This window comes from Oreochromis aureus, linkage group 20 (genome assembly GCF_013358895.1).
Source record: "Oreochromis aureus strain Israel breed Guangdong linkage group 20, ZZ_aureus, whole genome shotgun sequence".
In the NCBI taxonomy this organism is placed as follows: domain Eukaryota; kingdom Metazoa; phylum Chordata; class Actinopteri; order Cichliformes; family Cichlidae; genus Oreochromis; species Oreochromis aureus.
Genome location: NC_052961.1, coordinates 21,986,896 through 22,009,265, shown reverse-complemented (window position 1 = coordinate 22,009,265; position 22,370 = coordinate 21,986,896). Strand labels below are relative to the sequence as shown.

Genomic DNA, 22,370 nt, shown 5'->3' with positions numbered 1-22,370 from the left:
AGTTCGTTAGCATTTTATCAAAAATAATAATGTTTCGGTTAGTCGGTGTAATTATAAACGCAAGTACCGTCATACGATCAGTATCCGCGAAACATAAAACCAATTCCATCGCTTTGCACCAGAGGATTGTGGGTATTGAGGTTTGGCGTCACGTTTTTTAGATCCAGCATGGCAGCGAAACAGAAAAGGTTTGTTAATATTTTCTGTATTATGCTATGAATACAATGAGATTCATCCTGTATTTTATGTTGATGTTGAAAGTTAAAGCCTGGCCAATTAGTCGTGAAAGTCATTCTAACTCTTTACGTCTTTATGTTAGTAACTAAAGTGCTAGCATAAAGTGGTCATGCTAACTCGAATACGACTGCTGTATTCTAAGTGTGGTTTCTCTTCATGAAAATATTAATAAGAATAATAATAATAAAAGGTTCCTGAGTGTTTTAGGGTGATATTTGCATCTCACTGACAAGTGAACCGCTAAACAACAAAATGCTTACAAGTGAACTTAAAAACTGTAGAACAGTTAGACCACACACATTTTGATCGACTTGCTTCTTATGGATTGTTTTCTTTCTTGTAGGAAATTAGAAGACTTGAGTGTGGATGAGTTCCTGCTGACAGGCTTTGAATCTGACGAAGAGACTCCCAAACAGAATGGGCTCAAGAAAAAGACAGATCAGAACTCTCCAAGCACTAAGAAGTGAGTCCTTATATTTAGAGACCTTTAGGGGTTGAAAAAGAATCTTAAATGTGGGCACTCTCTGATACGGGTATACAAACGTGCAGCCTTTTCCAGTGTAAAATGTCTGGATATTGTATTCTATTCTATTCTATTCTATTGGGGTCACCAACTGACTTCACACCCCTTTAGCTATGGTACTATTCTGCTATATGTGCTACCTGGCCTAACCAAAGCCAAAGTCCTAACCCGATTGAGATGCTTTGGCAGGGGCGTAATTTCCAGGGGGGGTTATGACCCCCCCAATAAAATTATGAATTATCTTGCATAAATAGGCTGTTTTTACCAAGTTATTACCAGCAAAATAGTTGCATTTTTAGTCATCTGGTAATTGACCCCGATTTATTTATTTATTTATTTAGACAGAGATCTTGACCCCCCCCCAATGTTCAGCACAAAGTTACGCCGACGTGCTTTGGCGTGACCTTAAGTGCCTGGTAGCATTTCTTGCTGCCAAGGGTGGCACAACGAGTTATTAGGTTTAGCTTTTAGCCTTTAAAAAAATGAAATTATCATTTAAAAACTGCATTTTGTGTTTACTTGGGTTATCTTTGTCTAGCATTTTTTTGCTGATCTGAAACTTGTAAGTGTAACAAATATGCAAAAAAAAAAGAGAAAGAAATCAGGAAGGAGCACTTCAAATGATCTTTTCTGTATGATGTACTGTTAGAAATGTGCAAATGCAGAAAATGTCTCAAAGCTCTGTAACTTGTTTTGTACATACTCTGTATTTGTAGAGATCAAAAGTCTAAAGGTAAGGCCTCTCAGCACAAGGAGCAGCTGTCCAGATTAAAGAGCAAAGATCCCGAGTTCTACAAGTTTCTGCAGGACAACGACAAGGCGCTTTTGAATTTTGACGACACTGACAGCTCAGACGATGAAGACGAGAGAGGGTACCACAAACTACCATCTAAACTGGAGGTAAGAGGGATGCTTACTTTCTGGTGTGAGTTCTTTTGGAAATTAGCAGATTCTCATGCTGCCGTTTTACGTGTTTGTAGGAGGCCAGCTCTGGGGATGAAGAAGATGATGACGATGAATATGCTGCAAAAAGTTCAAAGAAAGCCAAGAAGGGAGCAGATACTATCAAAGTCACAGACAAAATGATAGATGACTGGAAAGCGGCCATGAAGAAAGAACCCACAGCTCATCTCTTCAGAGAAGTCACGCAGGCCTTCAAGGCTGCTGTCGCCACAACGAAGGGTGAAGAAGGCGGTGAATGCCGCTACAAAGTAGCTGACAGCTCAGGTGGGTCCTCATATCTGTATTCATATATATATATGGGTATATAACAGTTTAATTTGAAATTAAAACACCAGTCACACAGGCCAGTCAGCAACCATTTACCATCCAACAGTCACAAAGGAAAAATGTGTGTTCTCCAACGAGTAAGCAAGTGATTGTTGAAAGCACCATTCATGTAGTCCTAGAGAGGGGGGTCAGTGACCCCTGGCAACCATTGATTGCTATGTGAAAGTGTTAATTCTGTGACTGGTCGGTGAGTAGTTGGTCTTAAATAGCCCTTTTCCATTAGCACCTCCTTGGATCAGATCGACTTGGTTTTTAGAGTTTTTGATTATGTGGTAGTACCTGGTACCACGTACTTTTGTAGTACCTACTCAGCCGGGGTTTCAAGCGATCTGAAAATGTGACGACAACAGACTGCATCCCACTGGTTGGCTAGTCATTGGTCATGAGAGCATCTCCTTCATTAAAATCAAAACAGCCAGTTTTGAAACCAGGCAACAAGGAAAAACAGTGGTCCCCAAGTCTGATAAAAAGCCATACACCGAGCAGCAGATACCATCGCTGTAACGTCCACGGGACATTTGGACCCACTGCTATCACGACCTTATACACAATAGATAGGACGACTGGGAAAATGAGTGGATCCAAGTATGTACTGATGGAAAAGGCTAAAAGAGGTATACAGTGTTGCAATGGAGACAGTTCAGCATCTTCCATACAAACTGCTGTCGACTGCTGTGATCTGCTAGCAACCGGCAACCAATCACCAACCAGTAAGGGAATACCTAGCGAATTTAATAATTTAACAATAATTTGTTGTCAGCCTTTAATGACTTGTCACACGCTGTTGCAAGTGTTCATGCTTTTGTGTGATATTTTACTCATTAATTAGTTTGTAGTTGTGTCCCTACAGTTGTTTATGCAGTGCCAGCCGCAATAGAAATATATAAAATGCCTGGACTTGTTGTTATTGTTGTCAGGTGGGGTTTTATTTATTTATTTTTTTGGGGACGGGGCTTTTGTTTCTCACTTATTTGTACATTCTTTCGTCTCCATTCTGATACTTCTGGGAATCTACAGTTAGAAATTTGTTGACATCTCTGAATCCTCATGTTGAGGTGGTGATTTTTATTCGCTGACTGATAAATTAAAAAACGTGTAGTCAACAAATTTAAAAAAAAATGTGGTAAATGCACAGGAGGAATTGAGAGTATCAAACAGGCCAATCACTGTAGCAGTTATAGTTGTAGTTACAAATGTAACTGCAAATGTACAGTTACATTTGCACATCAGGTTACATTGTAGTGTTTCAGAGGGTTTATGTTACGATGTATCTAAAGCGCAGATTTAATGTTAATTTAAATATTGATCTATTTAAAGCCGTTTTAAGCACTCTGTAGGAAGCTCATAAGATTCACAAACACCAAAAAATGAGTAAGGTTAAACACCTGCTACCCATTTTGATGCCCAATATACATTTAGTACCATAAACGGGACAGGAAACAAGTTTGATTGGCCTTAAGGATACACACCATGTGTTTTGGGGCTGAAACAATAAATTTATCTTGGTTGTTTGCAATCAAATAAAGGTTTTTGTTGTTATTCCAAACAGCCATGTATTTTGTGAATACATTGTAAAGCAGACATTTTCCCCCTTGAATGAACGTCACCCAAAACATCAACTCACGATCTGGTTACCCCACACAGAAGCTAGAAATGTTATTTATGTTAACCCGCCACGGTTTAACAAGACACATTATATAAATAAAAGAAATGCAGCTTATTTAGACACAAACATGCCAATCTCTGTCACAGAGAAGAAACTGAAAACACAGTTTATCAGTTACAAAAGTCCTCTGGCAGTTCTCGACTCTTTTCTTTAAAGATTGATTGTTTCTAGAATTGTCTTATTGTGATGACATAAGCACATTTATATTCAGTCCTTGTGCTATTTATGAAAGATGCAACACTTAAGCATGCATGATGTTCTTTTTCTGTCTGCAGTGTTCAATGCTTTGGTCCTGTTCTGCATCAAAGATATCCACGGAGCTCTGCAGAGGATGCTTAACCTGAAGCCAGATAAAGACCAAAAAAAGTACAAAATCCACAATATTCACACTCGTCTCATTTCTCATCGATTGTCTCGGTGTAGCCGAGAAGAGGGGGAAAAAAACCCTGTTTACTCATTTCTTTGTTTGTTTTGCGGTTTGTTCGCAGGTCAGTGCTTCCTTCGTCTAGTCCAAGATGGCAAAAGAATCAGATGGACATAAAGATGTATCTCAGTGGAGTGGTTCAGGTTTGCTCTTTACTTCGTGTGTCTCTTTATTTTTCACCACTTAGATTTCATGCCTATGTTTTCCTGTGAGGCAGAAATGCAGAATACAGGGATTCATTTTTGTGAAGCAGAGTAAGTTCTGAATATCTGCTTTGAGATCATTTCTTGTTCTGTTGTTTCCCACCTGCAGCTGTTATCCAGCCTAACGGAGGCTACGGTCATCTGCGCGGTCCTGAAGCACACAAACCAGCTCGTACCGTATTACCTGTGTCTACCCAAACAGTGTCGCCACCTGATTAAGGTGAAACCTGCACCTTAGCTGGATGACATGGAGTAAAATATGTCAGTATTTATTGACGAATGATGCCTTAATGTGTCTTTGTTGTTGTTTCCTTTTCCTGTTTCTGACTCTAGCAACTAATGAAGCAGTGGAGCACGGGGGAAGAGACGAGTCGGGTTCTTGCCTTCCTGGCCCTCAATAAAATCTGCCGCCAGAAACAGGAAACTTACCTCAACCCTATTCTTAAGGTGAGCTTCAGGAATTGAGGTGTTCACAGCAAACCTGGATCTTTACTGAGGCAAAAGGGGGGGGGGAAAGCAAATCCAGCCTGGGCAGCCAGTTTTTTTTTTCTTAAGAATAATTGTCTTCCTCTTTGCAGCAAATGTACATTTCTTATGTACAAAACTGCAAGTTCACGTCTCCCAACGTGCTGCCCATGATCAACTTCATGCAGAGAACTCTGACAGAGATGTACGCCCTGGACACGCAGGTCACTTACCAGCAGGCCTTCATCTATATCCGACAGCTGGCCATTCACCTCAGAAACGCCATGACCATGAAGAAGAAGGTTGTTTGTTTTGTTTTGGCTTCTTTTTGCTGTTTGTGCTCACATAAAACAGTATTTATAGAGACTGACTAGTATACATCTGAGTCATTTAGGGCTTCAATTTAAGGATCGTTTTTGTAATTATATAAAATTCAAATATATATTTGCTTTAGAAACGTTCATGGACATGATGATTGGAGCTTAGTCCAGTTTACAAAAGTGATTTAAAGCTATATACTGACTGAGCAACCACACACAGTGACACAGAGCTATTCTCTTATATATGGAAGCTCACCCTGATTCACATTTGACCCCCCCCTTTTTTTTTTTTTCTTTAATAGGAAACGTATCAATCAGTTTATAACTGGCAGTATATTCACTGTCTGTTCCTGTGGTGTCGGGTCCTGAGCACACTGCACCCCAGTGAGGTACTGCAGCCTCTGATCTATCCACTCTGCCAAGTCATAATTGGCACCATCAAGTAAGTATACATAAATATGTTAAGAAAAAAAAGCTTTTAAAAGATTAAAAACTCAACCTCAGAGTCTGATGTATAAATAAAGCCACGACTTGGCCTCAAATACACACTAAACAGCCACTTATATTATATCATACACTTATGTTACACCTCGGTAGCACCTCCATTTGCTTTCAGAACTAGCTTAATGGAAACGTTCCTGCTTTGGTCCATATTGACATGATGACATCACACAGTTGCTGCCAATTTGTTGGGTGTAAATCCATGATGTCACTTTCTCGTTCCACCACATCCCAAAGATGCTGTGTTGGATTGAAATCTGGTGAACGTTTGAGTACATCGTCATGTTCAAGGAACCAGTTTGAGATCTGAGCTTTGTGACATGGTGCGTTGTCTTGCTGGAAGCGCCCATCAGAAGATGGGTACACTCTGAGATGGATGTGATTCAGTATTCAAGTAGAAGTGGCGTTTAAATGATGCTCAGTTGGTACTGAGGGGCCCAAAGTGAGCCAAGAAAATATCCAGCACTAGCCTGAACTGTTGATTGAAGGCAGGGTTGATCCAAGCTTTCATGTAGTTTACACCAGATTCTGACCTTAACATCTGAATGTTGCAGCAGAAACTGAGACTCCTCGGACCAGGAAATATTTTTTAAATTTTTGTCAGTCTGTGTGAATTGTAGCCTCAGCTTCCTGTTGGGATGGGAGTGGTCTTCAGAGATGCACTTCTGCATACCTTGGCTATAATGACTTACTGTGATTTGACTTACTGTTGTCTTCCTTAAAGCATTCGAGCTCCTCTGATCCTTGAAAGCAGCAAGTGATTTCTGCCCACAGAGATGCCTCGCGTAGGATATTTTCTTTTTTTGGGAACGTTCTCTGTAAACCTTAGAATGATTGCGCAGGAATATCGCAGTAGATTAACAGTTTCTGAAATACTCAGGCTGGTCTGTCAGAAGGCACGTATATGCCTTTGGGTTGGCTGATTAGATCTTTGCATGAACAGGTTTACCTAATGAGATGAACCATTGTTTGTACTCCTCCAATCTGCATTTTTTTAAAGATATTTTTGGTTCCTTCACCCAAAATTTTTGTAACTCATAAAGTGTTGCTTTCAAAATCGTGACAGAGATTTTTTTGTTGTGTTTTTTTGTACATGTTGCCAACAGCAGGTGGAGACATTGATCACTGCTTTCTCTTTCAGACTGGTTCCCACAGCGAGATATTACCCTCTGAGGATGCACTGTTGCAGAGCGCTCACTCTGCTGTCTGGCAGCACCAACACATTTGTGCCCATTCTGCCTTTCCTCTTGGAGGTAAGGCTTCACGTCATCTCCAGTAACCACCGTGCAGATCTAACAGCGTATCAGTGAGGGGTCAGGTTTCCAGTGGCCCGAGTCTCTCGCACCGACACACAACTTGAGGCCTTCAGATAGTTTGAGATAATCTACAATAAACAGCCCGTTGGCTGACTTTGGTGAAATGGAAACAATGAAAAGGTAGAAGTGATGAAATGTTCCGTCGGTGGTTTGCTGCGGAAAAACATCAGTGGCATACGAAATGCACTTTGGTCTCAACGGCCACAACTGTAGGAGCTCAGGAGGAAACATTCAAAGGGTAGAGCTGTGAGAGACACCTTTGTTATCAGACCAATCACGGGTCACCAACTGACAACATTTTGTCTGGATCAGGTGCTAGTCACGTGACCGCGTAGTGTGCCTTTGTGCGCAAGTTTTTATGCACGCTGTGCGGCTTTGTTGTGGTTTGCTGGAGGAGAGACATGTGCTGGCGACTGGCTCGGCCCGCTGGGAGTGGTCAGCGCATGTCTGTATGTGTTTGTGTGTGCATGCAGCAGTTTGACCGAAGCGATAAAGACACGGTTGTGGTTTACACTCTGGTCCTAACATGCTGTGCAGACCACATCCTCTCTGCCTATGGCCCACTCCCCACTTCTCTCCCCGTCATACACACAGATACACTCCGACCCCCGCCTCCCTCGCTCCATCTAACCCCCAACAGCAAGCTGTGTTTATTTGTGACGCACAATGCTTCCTGTGTTTTTTCTCCTTTACTGTTCCCCTTGTTAAAGTCAGGCTGAGGTACGCTGCTACTGTTTTAATTAGAGCAGCAAAAGCAGCCCCTTCCTCCTGTGTGTCTGTGCCTGTGTGTGTGTTCTCGTATCTCCGAGGGGGGTGTATGATTTGGAGCTTCCTGCTTGTGTAGCTGTGTGTATGCGTGTGCATGCGTGTGTGAGAGAGAGAGAGGGAGAGAGAGTGCACCAGGGTTGGCCCATGCCTTCCCACTTCCCCTGGCTCCCCCGCAGACCGCCACCACATCCTATGTTTGTACAGACAGCACCGGCCAGGAGCGTTGCTCTGCTTCGCACACATCGAGCATTAACGACCACACACACACACACACACACACACACACACACACACACAAACGCACATGCACAGAGATACAGGGAGTCAGAAATAGCTTGATACACAAATACAAGACAGAAATTCACTTGCGCACTGTGGGCAGATGTGAAAGCTAAAGCTTGTAGACAAATAGCCCACACGTTGGCTAGAATGTACTTTCACAGACTAAGATAGAAATGTGTCATCTCAGTAACACTGCAGTATTTAAAATGAGCTGCGCTGACTGATAATTGTCAAAACACTTTCAGCATCCCGCAGAATAAATGTTTTCTTTAGCTGTGTTGTCTTTGAAGAATAGCAAGTCGAATGCGGATTTACTCAAGATAGAGACGGTCGCGACTTTTATTAACGTGCAGAAGCAGTTCCAAATATCAACCTGCAGTCAGGAGATAAAGTTTCCACTGGACTTGAAAAACTAAGCACACCGTACCATTCAGTTGCTTGTAGAACCACTTTTAACTTGAAGCAATTGTTTTCTTTATGACTTTCTCTTAAGGTCCTGCCACTGCATTTCAGTTTGGTTGAGGTCTGGACTTTTACTTGACCTTTGCAACACCATCGTTTTCTTTTTAGGCATTCTGCTGTAGATCTGCTGCAGTGCTTGGGATGATTGTCCCGTTAAATTACCCAGTTTCCGTCAGCTGTCAGACAGATGGCCTCACATTTGACTCGAGCATTTGGTTCACAGTGGGGGTTCATGTTTGACTCAATGACTGCAAAGTCCTGTGGCTGCAAAACAACCCAGATCATCACTCCTCCACTACCGTGCATGACAGTTAGTCTGAAGTGTTTGAGCTGATATGCTGGATTTGTTTTTCTTTTTCATACATGGCACTGGGCATCATTGCAGCCAAACATCTTCACTTTGGTCTCATCTGTCCAAAGCACATTGTTCCAGAAATCTTGTGGTTTGTTCAAATGCAGCTTTGCAAACTTAAGCCGTGCTGCCATGTTTTTTTAAGAGAGAAGACACCACCTCTTGTCAACAAGCACCACACTTGTTCAGTCTTTTTCTATCTGTACTGTCATTAAATTTGACATTTAACATGCTAACTATGGCCTGCAGAACATTGCACGGTCTGATCCTCGGGTGACTTTACTGGAACATCCAGTCCTGCGAAGATTGGCAACGGTCTTGTTTTTCACTTAACAGTAGAATGATGGACTTCACAATGGCCTGATAACACATCCCAGTTTGATGGGCAGCAACAATTGCTTCTCTAAGATCACTGTTGATGTCTTTTATTCTTGGGATTATGTTAACACACGTCTGAATGCTGCGGACCAGCGAAGCTTCTGCTTTTAGAGAGGTGCTCACACTCGCTGATGATCAATAATTCAAGTGCATTTGATTAGCAGCACCTGGCTGCTACTTACCCTCTTAAGTCCTATGCAAGCAGTAACTGTGGACTTGGTTTCTCACAGATAAAACAGATTTATTAGCTACTTGGTTTAATTAATAGTGATGTTAATTATGAAATTTTGTAGGCCCAACCTGCATTATTGATTCCTTCATTAAGGGATGTGTCTGGATTGGATAGTTGAGAAAACAGGTGGATGTTACTCATACCAAAATCTGCATCCTTTTTAAAAAATGCAAACAAAAAGAATCAGACTCATTAAAAAGACCATGTTTTATATTTGAGATGGTATGCACTGCACTGTTGTATGAGTAATGTAGGTCAGAGTTTACTGTTTGTCTCCTCTTACAGATCTTCCAGCAAGTTGATTTCAACAAGAAACCCGGACGAATAAGTAAGAAACCCATCAACTTTGCAGTCATCCTGAAGCTTAACAAGGTCAACCTAATCGAGAAAGCCTACAAGGTAAGTGTTACTGTGACCGCTGGTGTTAAGAGTGTTAGACCAGGTACTTCTTTATAGCTGGTATACAGCAGTTCCTGCTGATTCTGTCTTTAGTGTGCTGAGATGGAGCAGCTCATGGAGTCTTAGTTATTTTAGTGCTACTCTGTGACAGAGTGCGTGTGGATTGAGGACAGCGCTGAAAGTCAGAGCTCTCAGACTGACCCTGAGTCGCCTCGCTCAGTGCTGCAGCCAAGAGGATTGCAGCTCTGTGGGATTATCCCCCGCACTCCGCTCGCTAGGACTGTTCTCACCGCTGTCACCCGGGCAACTGCCGTGAACCCCCGTCTCGTAAACACACAGCAGACCTGACCAAACAACAGATCTGTCTGAATCAGAGCACCTCTCAGTCCACACAGGCTTCAGATGTTTTATTTCACAGAAAGGCAGCTTAACGTCTAGCCCTGTAGATGGCATCTTTACGTATTCAGCTTTTACTAGAGGCTGAATAATAATAACTGTTATTAGTATTATTATTATTATCATTATTATTATCATGGTATAAAGTAGGTCTTCATTTGCCCTGAACCTTTAATAGGTTTAGGTGCTACATGGAGCTCTGAGTAACACAAATGGTAATCTCAGGTTGCTTTTCTGTGGTTTCCCATTTGTTTTTAGTCTGTGTTGATAGAGAATATAGCTGTTATGAAGTGCTAAAGTTTGTACACTGTTACCGTCACATAGTGGCTCTGTGGTGTAGCGGTTAACAAAGTTAGCATTACGTGCAAAAAGATTGTCGGTTCAAGACCAAGAGGAGAACCAAATCCTGCCTCAGGGGTCAAGCTAGTGTACTGGTACCCAGTGCCTTTCCCAGTCTTTGCCAGGATGTAGATGCAGCTGCTGGCTGCTTTTCAGCCTTCAAGCTGTTGGTGCTACAGTGTAATTATTTTCAATGCGTTTGGTTTTCCTGGGGCGGCATCTTGGCTAGTCATGTTACTTTTTGGTATATTACCTAAATGGTAACCATTTGATCTCCTGTTTATAAGCCGGAGGTGACTTCATGTCTCAGTGACACCGACATCCACAGCTGTGATGGATCTGTGTGCTAGCACTATACATTGCAAACAGAGTATATTGATTAGCACAACATTGTGATAATGTACTGGGCAGTAATTGCATTTTGCTTGCTTATTGTTGCCAGTGTAGACTTGTGCAGTTTGTTGTTCATATAGAGTCCTTTCTGCTTTTCAGTGAAAGTACAGTCACATCAGCTCACACTGTTTGAGTGATTTAGTGAGTTCATGCTAAGCGAGATGTGATTGGTTTGGAGACTTATTTTAAGTTAGCCCCGACCAATAAGCAGGAATTACATTGTCTGTCCCAGAAATGCCAATATCCATGAAAACAAACACTGCATATTAGAAGTTCAACATTAAATCTTCCCAAAATAGATCTGGATAGAGACACGGATCAATTAAAACAGCTTGTAATGCATTATTGATTCTTGGTTAGTAAACATTTAAATGTTAATACCAGGCTGGGAAAAGCTATTGCCATGATTAATTTGTAGCCAGTAAGATGCTTCTATAGATCCACTCGTGTTAGTTGCACATGAAATAGGAAAATGATGTCATTTTGTAAATTGTGAACATTGTTTGTAATCGTTGCTGTCCTGTTGTGTTTTAGGACGGGATGATTGACCAGCTGTACGACCTGATACTAGATTACTTCCACGCTCAGGCCAGCTCCATCGGGTTCCCTGAGCTCGCCCTGCCCACCATCATTCAGGTGAGGCATACTTCAAAGCGATCTTAAAGCGGACAAGAATTTATTTATTTATTTTTTTTAAACTTAGCAATTGTCTAAAAAAGATTAATTATTCCCAAAGTTTTTCACCTCAATATATGATTCAGGATCTGCTGAACTGAATCAGCTTCCTTTAGGGGAAACAATAATCAACCTTTGTGCTTGTTCTTACCTTCTCATGCACCTCCTCCATGTCCCTGCAGCTGAAAGCGTTCCTGAAGGAATGCAAAGTGGCCAATTACTCCAAGCCGGTGCGCCAGCTGTTGGAGAAGATACAGGAGAACAGCAGCCACATCACAGGACGGAGACAGAAGGCCACATTTGGAGTGGCCGATGCCACCGCTGTGGTGAGTGGGTCTGGTTTGTGCGATGACTGTCTGGCCCTTCTGTTCGCTGGCATTAAGCTTTTGCAAACCTTTAACTTAGAAAACAAGTTGCAAATACAGAGCAATGTTCTTCTATTGATCCACATAATAAGGTCAAATAAATAATATGTTGAAAATGGCACTAAATAGGTTTAAATTTTAAAACTACTAAAGGCTAACTAAACATAAAGGTCATCAACAAAATGCAACATGGGCAACAGAAAAAAAACATTTTACTGTAATTTTTGCTTCCAAGCTAGACTTGATTTCATTTTAAAAGCAGTCTTGAGCAACAGTTCTCCAGACTTTATGCACATCTTTTCAAATGTTTCTTTGGACATCCTTTGCTGAACCACTTAATATTGATCCATGAATCATTCAAGCATGAAAAGGCATGTAACTCAATGCCTTTTGTTGTGTTAGCCAGTGTTGTGTCTACACATGACTCATCTACATGTAACATACCGTTTGCCACTTTGCTACTAGTAGCCTGTCACAAAAACAGTTCCCATTTCTTTAGTTGAATCTATAAATAACTGCCAAAGATAACAGTTTGACAGGCATAAAATACTATATTTGCACCAACAAGGTGATTCCCAAAGAGCTATTAGATTGGCATTCCTTGAAATGGTGTACTGTGTGTTGAGGGCAAACAGTATCTGAAAGTCATGTCCTGGAAAAATATGGGAAAACATCCTGCAAACACCTGACACGGGACGTGAGAGATGTATTTGACTCCTTAGCTGATCCGTACTGTTCCCTGAAGCCTCATCACACACTGTCTCAGTGGAAGGCTGGTTGTCAAAAAGCTGTTCTTATGGAAGGGAAACATAAAGAAAAGGCCAAATTACACAAGAACTAGACTGAAAATCAGTAGCAGCACATATGATGGAGCAATAGATCCAAATTTGAAATTTTCAAATCAACATCAAGGACGTCTGGAGAGAGGTACAACAGTGAGTATTTACAGTCATCTGTAAATAAATTACAGCCATTATGGATAATAATTATTGGTTCGTGTAACTATATGTTTAACAATCATATTCCAGTATTTCTAATAAGAGCACCAGAGAAATCCCGTTGCAGGGAAAAATAGCTTTTTACTTTTCTTTGGGATAGTTTCCAGTTGAGCTACGTGCTGCAGGCCATCTAACAACTGACCATCTAACGCCACAGGCAGAAGCTGGTAATGGAGAACACCTCTCTATATAAACCTTAAACTCAGCTAAGAATGACCCTGTGCTTACTCCAAGGTGTAGACCCCAGGAGGTCTCAAAGGGCCAGTTATACACAGATGCAGTTACCTGTAGTCCTTCACTGAGTTACTGTCTGTGTCCTCTCCTAAATGGGAATAAAGGCCAGTTTTCAACCTGATGAACTGTATCTCCCATATTCATTATGGACAGTTTTTTTTTTTTCAAAATAGACTCATTAATAGCTATAAGGTTTGAACTGAGGGTGGTGCCTGATGCAGGTCCTTGGCTGTGTAAACAGAGGGACGGTAACAATTGCAGTGCAGCCTTTTCTTTCTTTACTCCAGTAAAGGTTCAAAAGGGAAAACGTAAGCTCTGAAAAATAAGTAAGAAACTACAAATTAGGCCTTTTAAGGACATTTCTACCAGCAGGTTATTTGCAACACTATCTGAACCTCATGCTGTATTAACATAATAATGAAATTATATTAGTACATTGGAATATAAACTTTATTTTAGAATTTACCTTCACAGCTAAAAAGAGTTTTAATGGGATTTTAATGGAGGGAACTCTGAGATCAGTTACAGTAATCTTTTCTACTGAGACAGTGGATTTTTCTTTGTTTACATGTTATAGTCAGCTGACCTGATGGTGATGCTCTGAGCTTTACTGCTCTTTCTACATTTACAACTGAATTCAACTAGATGTAAGCAGATGCTTCACAGACTGTCTTGATTTCCATCCTCTACACTGCCAGTACCCTGTTTATACTGTCTTTATACTAGAAAGTATACAGCTGGTATAAAGGTTGAAATCAATGAATAAATCTCAGCATCATCAGCTTAAATTTAAATTCATCTCTGCTGTATGTAACCTAACACTGACAATGAGCACCACAGCCACTGTGCACCGGTCCAACACAGCGCTTTACTGTAAATTTACCACCTTACTGCAAGCTAACCTGTTTATCCTGAACTTAACTGCCAAGTATTTTCATACAAACCCTGGATAATGCAAAGTTATTATACTGAAGTATAACTTACCCCCAAAGTGTAGCGCTTCAATCAATTACATGTTTTTGCCCCTTTCATCTCTTTGTGTGCGATAAGCCCCCTTAAAGGATAAACCAATAGGATTATCTTTTATGTGTTACTGTTCCCTCCATTTAGGCTCAAATCAGTTTGATGTTTGAATCTCCCAGACTTGTCAAACCTAAAGTAACGAGCCTGTTTTGTAAACGTGAGGAGTAGAAAGTAGAAGCATCTGTGTGAAAATGTAAGAAGTAAAAGTAAAAAGTTGCCAGAGAAATAAATACCCAAGTAAAGTACAGATACCTGAAAATCCTACTTAGGTACAGTAGTACTACTTAAGTACTTTATTAGTTCCCACCTCTGCAGTCTACTTGACTCATGAAGGCCTTTTTCTATAACTCAACATGCATATCTTTGGACTTGAAATGCTTATTGCAGTATTGGCTGCAATACTGGTTGTTCCACAAATCTCTGATATTGCTCTAGAACATGCAGACACAGTCTCTTTAGAGCTCTATGCAGCATCTGTAGATCACCAATGCACTACTTTGCGATGACGATGGTGGATCTGCTGTAAGATTAAAGAATTTGCATCACAAAGAGCAGTGCTGGCAACATAGTGGGCTGTCCAGGGCTAACAGATGTAGTTTTTCCAGGGCAAAGAACATTGACTTTGTTAGCTTGTAGTACTGGTGCTACAAAGGTTGCTAGTTTTGTAGCACAAGCATGAAATGTCTGTTAAAATCCCTAATAACCAAAAGCAGTGCAGTTCATACTTAAACACACTGACAGTAATGTGTAATATGAACACACAATAACTAGAAATCTTTTCAGACAAACGTGTTTGTCAGCAAAAATGCAAACACAATAACTTGGATTAGTGTGTCTGTGTGTATAACACCTAGGGGTACAAGTATACGTACTGCATGTATGTATGTGTGTGTATATATATATATATATATATATATATATATATATATATATATATATATATATATATATATATATATCTATGTGTGACATTTGAATGTGTCTGTATGTAACACCTCTATAATTACAGGTGTCAGGTGTGTCAAAGTGGTGGATGTCTAGGTGACATCCACAGTAACAACTTGCCCTTTCAGCTCTGTGCCCTTAAAATCATATTAACAACAAAGTAAACACCAGTACGGTAACTGAAGAACGTATTCAGGAAATATTTTCTTGATACGAAACGTGAAACGCTCTCTCCCTCAGACTGCATGCTCGGGAACTTCTCTAACATTCCTCCTGGCTTACATCTCAACTTCCGTGAAAACATCAGCCAGCAATTTAGATTTGCAGCAAATGGCATAATTTTATGGAACACAGAATTGTTAGAAAAGGAGCAACTTGAAGCAAGCATTTCCCTTTTTTTATTGTATTACCTTTTTTTGTTTGTTTGTTTTCTTCTTAACATCGTCTCTTTTAAATATCTTGTTTTCCACGACGTAATGATTGTCTGGTTTACTCTTTTTCACTGCTTCTGAGCAGTGCTGACAAAAAGTTGCGCCTTAGCTTCATAATTCGGCCACGGAAAGTCCTTTTCCCACTCACTGTTGTACTTCCAAACTTTCCCTTTATTGTCAGACGTTCCTTCAGTTGCTGCAGGTTGTGTTTGTTTCATCCTGATGGCTCGATTTCTCCGATTTTCTTTTAAACGTTTAAAACATCGCTCCATTTATTCAGTGAAAATACCGCTTCCAATTTCCATTAAATTCTCTGAGCCGCCTGCGCATACCGTCTACCAATGGACTGGCGGCAAACACAAAGGAATTGTGGGAATTGTTGTCGCATTGATACGATAAAAATTTGTTATCACAGCAGATTACAATTACTCTGTAGCATTGTGATGTAGCATGGCTTCACAAAAAAAACAAAGTGGCTTGCAAAGCTGTCGCATTAGTGCTCCGTATGCAAAATAATTTGCTGTCTCTTTCTTTCACCATATTATTAAACACTAAATCTGGAGTTCGCCAGTCTGAAGGTGTGTCTGGGACCACTGCAGGGTCATAGGTGCATCTGCACACTCTGATGCTTGGAAGTTTGGAAAGAAAAGCGTCTGGAATTCTTTAAGTTTCTTGAAGACGTTTCATTCTGATTCAGAGCTGAAGAAGCTTCTTGGATGAGAGGTGAAACATCTTCAAGCTCCTTAGATTACCATAACCTGGATGACTGAGAACCTACGCAGACACGTATTGCAAGGTTTGCTGTCAGTAAAGTGAGCGCTCGCATGATTGGAAAGCTTCACAGTGATGTCTGATCACTTCATGGGACAAACATCCTCCAGCCTAGAAAGCCATGGCTGAAATGTCCAGTGTGTCAGCAGACGCAGGGTTCAGGCGGGGGCAAGATTGCCTCTGTGTGGATGCGTTTAATTATACCCAAGGAGATTCAGAGCTTAAGTCGACTAAGTTCATGTTTGTGGTGTGTTAGCGCTTCTTCTATAACCGAAGGAGGAAAAACAAAATCACTTCTGTTTCTTATGTTCTCATGGGAAGTGGCTGCATGTCCACACCCTCAGAAATGCATCATCTTGTCTGTTACTGTGATGTTTTTATAAATGTCGTCAAAGTGACAAAAACACATTTAAAAATTTGAAACAACCTCTGCTGCACGTGTGTTCGTTCAGTTGCTCTTTAGTTGTGTCACCTGTACTTTTGAACAGGTGTGAACTGATGAATATTTAAGAGCGTTTAAAGATGAAATGGAAGCGGATGGTCTTCGTCTGTAATTTAGCTGATGAAACTGTGTGTGTGTGTGTGTGTGTGTGTGTGTTATGGAAGTGTGAGAGTGTGTGTGTGTGTGTGTGTGTGTGTGTGTGTGTGTGTGTGTGTGTGTGTGTGTGTGTGTGTGTGTGTGTGTTTACATAGTATGGCAGACGACGCGGCACGGTGCCAGCGCCTGTCGCCACGGCTCTGTGCTCAGCGGAGGCTGTCGCCATGGCATTGACTCCCTGGCACGGAGGCAGGGGTAGAGGTGTCACCGCGGGCGAAGGAGAGGGGACAGCCCTGCTGCTGTCACCGTGGAAAGGCCACGGCCCCCCTCCGGCCACCAGCCCCCCTGCTGACATGTCACCCAAACTGAGAGCTAGCCTAATTAACGACGCCCTGCACACTCTGCCATCGCTCGTCTTTCTCTGATCTGAAAATATTTAGTTTTGTTTGTCTGACCGAATTCAGAAGTAACGTTTTCTTTCTCTTGTCCCGTCTTCCGGTGCACACGTGTCACTCTGTCTTAATAGCGACACTGAAAATTGTGGTAAATGTGTTAGGCCAACGGGTACAAGAGGCCACGGTCTGTTCGCACTATTGGATTTGTCGGTCAGATAATGTGATTGGGCCTAATCAATATTGTCCAGAAAGACCTTTAGGGGCCGAAGAAGATCTCCTCTTTCAGGCATCTTCAACCCGTCTGTTTTCTCTGACTTTGATCACTCTCGTCTGTCTCTTTCTCCCGGTCAGCTGGAGGTGGAGGTGTAATATGAACCTGCTGAAAGGCTTGTCTAAACAGATCCTGGAAAAGAAAGGGAGAGAACCCACCTGTGTATTTATGCTTATTAGGATGGAGATTTGCATTTCCTTTCACATACACATACCTGTCCTGTCCACACCTGTGTGCATTCTCCATCTAAATATCTGTTCTCTGTCAGGCGGCTTGGGAGAAGCAGATCCAGGAGGAGGGGACCCCCCTGAGCAAATATTACAGCCAGTGGAAGAAGCTGAGAGAGAAGGAGATCCAGCTGGAGATTTCTGGCAAGGAAAGGGTAATTATCAAACCAAAGAAACCTGCCAGCAGTCGCCTTACTCAGTCATTATGAGTCACTTCTACTGTTTTTCATTCATGAATGTTCACGTTACCCAGAAGAATTACTCTGTTACATAAAAACAGTTTTGTGATCACGATTAAGGCTGTTAAAATGCAAGCGTGTGTACAAGCACTGCAGTTTGTTTTTTGTGTTTGTGTCACATAAAGATGGAGGATCTGAACCTTCCTGAGATCAAACGGAAGAAGATTGAAGAGAAGAAGGCCGAGGACAAAAAGGAGTTCAAGGGTCTGTTCCCGTCTGACAGCGACTCCGATGAAGATGATGATGCAGGACTCAAAATCAAAGGTGAGCTAACCCCCCTCATATCTGGTTTCCCCCATTTATCTGAATCCGACCCTATCAAACGATGCAATTTGTGGACTGGTGCAGGTTATGGTGTATTTCCCAACTTGGCCTCTAGGGGGCTGCATTTTGTTACAGCAGTGTAAAAGCTTGAGAGGTGATGACAGTTCACTGTGATTTTATGTTTTTTTTCCTGCCGTTATCCGTTTGTGTGACGTCTCCAAGATTTGACTACACGAAGCAGATCACCTGCAGAGCGGTTTGCCGTAAGGCTCCGAGATATAAAAGCATCCACAGAGGCCGTTTCCGTGGAAATTAAAATTAAACCCCAAATCAAACTGAAGAGAAAATCTCTCGCTTATCAGAGAGTTTGGTTCTCTCTTGCGCTCTCCGCCAAAAGGAGCCGTCAGCTCATTCATCCTTTAACAACCCCCCCGTTTGTCTCTCGTCCTCTGCGGGTCATCCACAGGTCAACCTCGATTTTATAGCTTTACACTCGGACACGCTCCAAACAGAAAAAAACCCCTCCGCAAGGTCACTGAGGAACAGAGCAGGCGGCAGGGTTTTTATTTTTTTTTAATGCATCTGGACTTCATTGTGGGGAGAGTCCCCACAAACGGATGGGCAGCTGCCGGCAAGCATCCCCTCCCCTCCCCTCCTCCCTCACCCCTCTTTCGTTCATCCTTCCTCAACTCCTCCACACTCACGAACTTGCCCTCCCCACCTCCACCCCAACAGGAAGTACAGGCTTGGATCCCAGCGGGGGTTCCTAATTCAAACCAGCCCACTGGAACAGCCAGCGGTGGCCTCTCTCCCTTTTTTTTTCTCCCTCTCTCTCTCTTTTTCTGGCTCTGTAGACTCCAACCAGCTGCCCCCGCATGTCCTCGCAACACGTGCGCAGACACACACACACAGACACATCTCGATGATAGCACACAAATGCACACCCACCGCCTCGCCGTCCAGTCTCGAAGAGCCAAAAGCTTTCAGGCAGCTCACCAAAGCTCTCTGCGGTCTCACACACTCCCGGAAAGAGGGGGAGTGCGAGAAGGGGCTGATGATTAAGATTGGTGTGTGTGCGTGTGTGTATTTGTGTGTGCGTGGTGGTAATAAGTCATCCAGGTCATTTGGGGGCAACCTCAAAGGTACAACTGAAATCTGCGAGCACCATGTGAGCAACAAAGAGTGGGAGAGGGCAAGAGCGCGTTTGCGATCTTAAATTCAGATGGGAAGTACCTGATGTTTTAATAGACGTTGTTTATGTGTGTGCGTGCGTGTGTGTGTGTGTGTGTGTGTGTGCGTGCGTGCGTGTGTGTGTGCGCGCGTGTCATAAAGGAAACAGCTCTGTTTTCCTTCTCTCTCCCCTATGCCGTCAGCTTCTCATCACACCTCAACTTCAAAGCATGTGGACCTCAGTTGTCCCTTTGGCTAGACAACACACACACACACACACACACACACACACACAGCACTCTGAGAGTAGCACACCTTAAATTTCAAAAAGAAAAAAACCCAACTTCTCTCCAACACACAAACACAGACACACACACCAACTCTGCCATTATCGTGGAAGCTGTGGAACCTGCCTGCTATCTCCATTTGCTATATTTAGGCCGTGAGCATAAGATGTCTGAAATTGCCGGTAGTAAACTGTCATGGGTGTTTGTGCACCAGCAGCAGCAGCGGCGGCGGCGCCTGTAATCGACTCTCAGTTCCATCTCAGGAGGAAATAGACACTTCCAGCTGCCTCTGATACCTGGCCCACATATCCACGTCTCCAAAGTCGTCAGACGTCAGCGATGCACCGGTGCAAACTTAGGAACGTCTGAAGAAAGTAAGACTAGACAAATTTCAGCGCGCTGTAATGTTTTTCCACCGTCTCCCCTCAGGTAAGAAGAGCAGCCGTGCGTCAGATGACGAGGATGACGAGGATGACGATGATTTTGAAGACCTGTCTGACCTGAGCGATGATGAGGGCATAGAGGGAGAAGACTCAGGTCGGTATTCACAATTAACAGTTTTGACACATTTTATGGTCCTAATTTGTCTGTTTTGGTTAATTTGCTGTGTAGAGGCGTCTGCGTTACCCATTTCTATCAGTGCAGGGTCAGTAATATGGAGGCTGGCTGGTACCAAGGGTAAAACTTAAAATTACTGTTTGCCTCTAGAGCAGGGATGTCAGACTCGTTTTACACTGTGGGCCACATACAGTCCACTTTAATCTTAAGTGGGCCAACCCAGTGAAACAGCACTTCCTGAAGTTTATCTGCACATTTAATCCTGGTTGTATATTAACATAAGAAGAATTGTAACAATATGTTTTTCTGCACGATATAGAAATGGTGCTGTAGCAAATGAAAGACAGACTGGAAAGTTTTTGTTCATTAACAGCAAATGTTTAGTTTTTTCACTGTGGACACAGTTTATTCACAGATATCATCTATGAATTCATTACTTTAGTGTAGTGTGGTCGTGGAAAAGCTCTTTATCAGTAAGAGAAGCTGTGAAATTTCTGTTCTTCATATTTTCCAAAACAGTCCAGCGGCCGGATTGGAGTCTTTGTCGGGCTGCGTGTGGCCCCCGGGCCTTAAGTTTGATATCCCTGCTCTAGATAATGCAAATATAGTCAAGTACAAAAAATTAAATTTTAATAAATATTTAGTTGTTTTTGTAGCAGGTTTTCAGGCATAAACTGCCACATGATGCCAGATTTGGGTCTCGACGGTCTGAACTTTTAAGTTTAAACATCTCTGGGTTCGGCTGCTGGTTCGGAGGGAAGAGCGATTTTAGAATTTAGACTAAGCATTTGCACTGAAATAGTTAAATTAATTCAGTCTCTTAAATGAATTTATTATGTATAAATGAACAGAAATGGAATTTAAGGAGCGCTACTCTAAATTTATGCTTTTCAGTTATGCATTTATCATCCGTGTGTAACTTTTGAGAAATGGTTTACATCACATTTTAACATGGTGGTCTCACAGCTGGTAGCAACTCCTGTGGCCACTCATTAGCTGAGCCTGGAGAGTAAACAACATTGTAAAAATGTGAAATGTGTCAGATTAGAAGAGGTTTGTTAAAAATGCTGTTCTACTCTAACGTGTGCACATATAAACCACTCGATACCTGCGAGGTTTCTGATGTGGCTGAGCGTGAAGTTTAAGTACTTCTTGTCTATATTCCAGATGATGATGAGGAGGAAGAGGAAGGAGATAAAAAGGCTTCCAAGACTCCTCAGCCGCTGTCCTCCTCTGCTCTGATAAAGCTGGCTGAGGGAGAGGAGGATGTACTTGAAGACCTGGAACTGTCTGATGACGACTGAGGGTCTATAGGAGCGGTCAATATTTCCAGTATTTCCTCTCTTTGCTATTGTTGTTTTAATTTTCTGTCTCCTCATATGTACAGTACAGAGAAGTTTAATTTTATTAAACACTGAGCCTGATACAAAAAAAAAAAATTCCTGTGTGTCCTTGAATTTATTTTTTTTTAAGATGCTAATTGAAGCGTGTATGTGCATGTTAATGCACAAGTGCACCTGAAACGAGTAATTTGTGTACATGTGCACACCTGTAGGCACCCCCAGGCTTTGTAAGAACGGGCTATTTGGAAGGAGCTATGAAGCTGGCTGAGCCGGGCCCAGCCAGGCAGGGCCGGCCAAGAGGAGCGGGTACAGAGAGGCGGGTGTTCAGCCCCGAGGCAGCAGTGCGGTGCCAGGCTGGCAGGGTGGTGTCTGATGCTGCGCCAAGACTCTCTGCCCAGGTGGTAGAGCAGCAACACAGGCTGGTCTGTTTCCGTGCCAACTCCTCACCCACCCCCTACCCGGACCGCTGTCTTTTCTGTCTGTCTATCGCACATGCTCAAACACGGCTGTCCTACTCCCAACTTCTCCCCCCCGCTTTTCTTCCTGGCCTTCGATGATCTTCACGCCAGAATTCACAGCTAAACCGATGGCGATTCTGACCTTTATCACGAGGCACATTTACGGCACGTATTCACCGGTGTAGGAAGGAGACAGGTGAACTACGAGACGTGGTGTGAAATCCTTCAACTG

The 22,370-nt window shown here is 42.4% G+C and overlaps 1 protein-coding gene across 1 annotated transcript; it reads left to right on the top strand.

Moving 5' to 3' along the window:
• The first annotated feature begins 105 nt into the window (after positions 1-105).
• noc2l (NOC2-like nucleolar associated transcriptional repressor) lies at positions 106-21,776 on the top strand. The gene is made up of 18 exons (XM_031726441.2): positions 106-188; positions 581-700; positions 1,477-1,660; positions 1,741-1,987; positions 3,992-4,082; positions 4,205-4,283; positions 4,453-4,563; positions 4,677-4,790; positions 4,922-5,110; positions 5,431-5,570; positions 6,771-6,882; positions 9,705-9,818; positions 11,481-11,582; positions 11,804-11,947; positions 17,861-17,974; positions 18,184-18,322; positions 20,209-20,316; positions 21,505-21,776. The coding sequence occupies exons 1-18, from the start codon at positions 169-171 to the stop codon at positions 21,639-21,641; spliced, it is 2,265 nt and encodes a 754-aa protein (XP_031582301.1). The 5' UTR covers positions 106-168; the 3' UTR covers positions 21,642-21,776.
• Positions 21,777-22,370: the final 594 nt, after the last annotated feature.